The sequence below is a fragment of the Electrona antarctica genome, assembly GCF_951216825.1.
Source record: "Electrona antarctica genome assembly, chromosome: 11".
NCBI classification, from domain to species: domain Eukaryota; kingdom Metazoa; phylum Chordata; class Actinopteri; order Myctophiformes; family Myctophidae; genus Electrona; species Electrona antarctica.
Genome location: NC_136792.1, coordinates 53829775 through 53832474, shown reverse-complemented (window position 1 = coordinate 53832474; position 2700 = coordinate 53829775). Strand labels below are relative to the sequence as shown.

Sequence of the window (2700 nt, the reverse complement as noted above, 5' to 3'; positions counted from 1 at the left end):
CCCGTGTAAAGTGAGGGGCGCTCTTATCATCTTACAACATCAATTACAACATAATGTTTATTTGAGCAACGGGTGCTAATGTTTGTTTTAACATTAGATTTCTCTTTATCGTCTATGGCGTTTTCTTAAACAAACATCGTTGAAAAACAAACGCCCCTCGAAAAAGAAAATCAGCGTGGTTCCCGCGTGGGTCTCGGGCTTCGTGTGGTCAGTCTGTGTCATCAGTCGTCTGTTACGTATCTGTGACGTACGACTACGGGTTTGGAGCGGGCCGCTTCTCACCGTGTTTCTTTGTGAAGTCCTCCGCGTGCTTGAAGAACTTCTTGCGGTCCTTTGTGAACTCGTCCGCCAGGTCCGGCCTCAGAGGGTGGTCGGGCTCCGGCTCGTTCACCATCGTGATGAGGGACTGGAGCACCTGCTCCACCCTGGTGGCCGGCTTCCAGTTCTCCGTGCTGATCACGGGCAGACAGACATGTCCCTTCTCGTCGATGTTTGGGTGATATATCTTTGTCTTGAACATGATCTTGGGAGGCTTGAAAGGGTATTCTTCTGGGAAACTTATTTCAATCTTGAAGGCTCCCTTGTCGTAAGGCTTGTTGTCGGGGACGATGAGCCCTTGCCACGTCAATATGTTTGATTCGTCGACGTGAATGTTCCGGAAGTTTGTCATTCCGGAGTTGCGGATGTCTACGAGTTCCCTGTGAAGCCTTCTGGTTGCTGCCATCTTGAAGCTATACTGTGGAAAACTTGATTCCTGTACTCTCACACTGTATCAGCGTTGCCAACTAATCTTCAAAGGAAGTTGGATGCTTGCTAAAGCACGCGTACGGCCTTTTAAAGGACACAATTGTGATGACGACAGTGTGATGACGTTGCATGATGATGTCACGATGGCTCAGCAAATGTAACATGCCCGTATATGGAGAGCCTAGGCTGGGGTCACATGCTTAAACATGCTCTGACGTCAAACACAATAGAAACAGTTGCCTATAACAACTCTCAATTTGCGCATTGCGGACTGTGTCCTTTTTATGCCTATTCTGCTCTTGCATTTATGATGGTTAGCTTAGCAGATAGCTAACATGATGAGTGCCCTTGTAAAATAAAGACCCAGGAGACCGGAGTGTAGATAGGCCTTTTAGTTAAGGATCCAACATCGTATTTGTAAAACTGTGAACATAAAACATAAACATACAACTTACATTCAGTACATTGAATTGAGTACAAAATACAGTTCCACATAGCTACTATAAAAGACAAAATGAGAACACTAGTTATGTTATGAGGCGCTTAGCATCCAAGCTAACACTGTTAATGCCACTATAGTAATTAGCTTCCAACAATAAACACATTGAAACAGTCTTACTGTTTGTCATGTTCTGTCTGAAACACACACTGGGCTGACTATGGCAAGACAGGAGGGCCAAAAAGAACTGTACACAAAAGGCACAGCATTAAATGCAATACAACATTCCACCACAAGGTGTCATAGAAAATAAACATGCACTGGGGGCAGAACAATGCCCATATATAGATTTCTATGTTAACCTCCAGGCCTGGGTGACGGCAGACTGATGGGCGAGCGCTGGTGCTTTTGCATGGGGGGGTCAGCTGAACATATGAAATGCATTCTGTACTGGCCATATGGAGTGTGTCTTGACTGAGTGTACAGGGTTTGACGAGGGCCCAGGTAGGACCGGTCCTTAATTTTCAGGCCTATAAATGCATTTGATATATGTGATGTATTCCCATGCTTTTGTTCTTGCCTAATGTAAATCGCTCTGGATTAAGAGCGTCTGCTAAATGCCTAAATTGTAAATTGTAAATTGAATGGACAGGTATCAGTCAAAAGGGAGACATCAAAGAGGAAGGATGGATGGGGAAGGATCAACATATGGAATGTCAGAACAGGTCAGCTCCATATATGGAGATCTAAGGGTTTGAGGTTTGAGGTCAGATGTACAGTTGCTGGCCAATATTGATGACATCAGAGATCTCGCATATATGGGCATTCCCATATATGGGCTTAATATTGATGGCATCAGGGATCTCCATCCCTGATGATGTCACGTGATGTCACGAGGCATGACATGTCACGTTTTCATCGACCTGCGGTCACAATAAGCTACTCTCCCTCTGCCAACCTGGGGAGATCTCCGAACTGAGCAGGGAGTAAACAGGGTGCTTATCACCTCACAGGGGGGAGTTTCCAAGGTAGGACGTATAGCGCGTGGAAAGAACACGTTATTCCAACCAGTTCCTTTCCCCTCCATCAGGCTGACTGACCAGGGTGAGGCTCTATAGAGACCAGGATTACTGCATGTTTTTGTACATACAGTATAGCCAATGTTAAATCAAACAAAATAGAACAACAAAACTGTTCTAGGTGAAGGCGCGCTCAACTCAGGGAGTCTAGTTCATAGTCTCTGTAGCTGATGGGTGAAGACTGATTATTGTGTTTGAAACACTGAGGAAGGCCTGCGTGCCGAAACGCGTTCGTTTCTCTATAGAGTGTCGCAGTCCCGCCCCCTCGAGAGACCCGGAAAATAAATCCCCGTAATAAAATCACACCCATGTGAAGTGAGGGGCGCTAATATATTAAAGTCTATGTTGATTAGGTGATGTAATGGTGATGTAAAAACAAACGGTGCCAACACAATCATTAAACGCCATTAACAATAAAGAGACAATATGACGTAA

The 2700-nt window shown here is 45.1% G+C and overlaps 1 protein-coding gene across 1 annotated transcript; it reads right to left on the bottom strand.

Moving 5' to 3' along the window:
- Nucleotides 1-253: 253 nt before the first annotated feature.
- On the bottom strand, nucleotides 254-727 carry LOC306932960 (ubiquitin-conjugating enzyme E2 L3-like; the record flags this gene model as incomplete). Its single annotated transcript, XM_079514931.1, has 1 exon — nucleotides 254-727. The coding sequence occupies exon 1, from the start codon at nucleotides 722-724 to the stop codon at nucleotides 254-256; it is 471 nt and encodes a 156-aa protein (XP_079371057.1). The 5' UTR covers nucleotides 725-727.
- Between the last annotated feature and the right edge of the window lie 1973 nt (nucleotides 728-2700).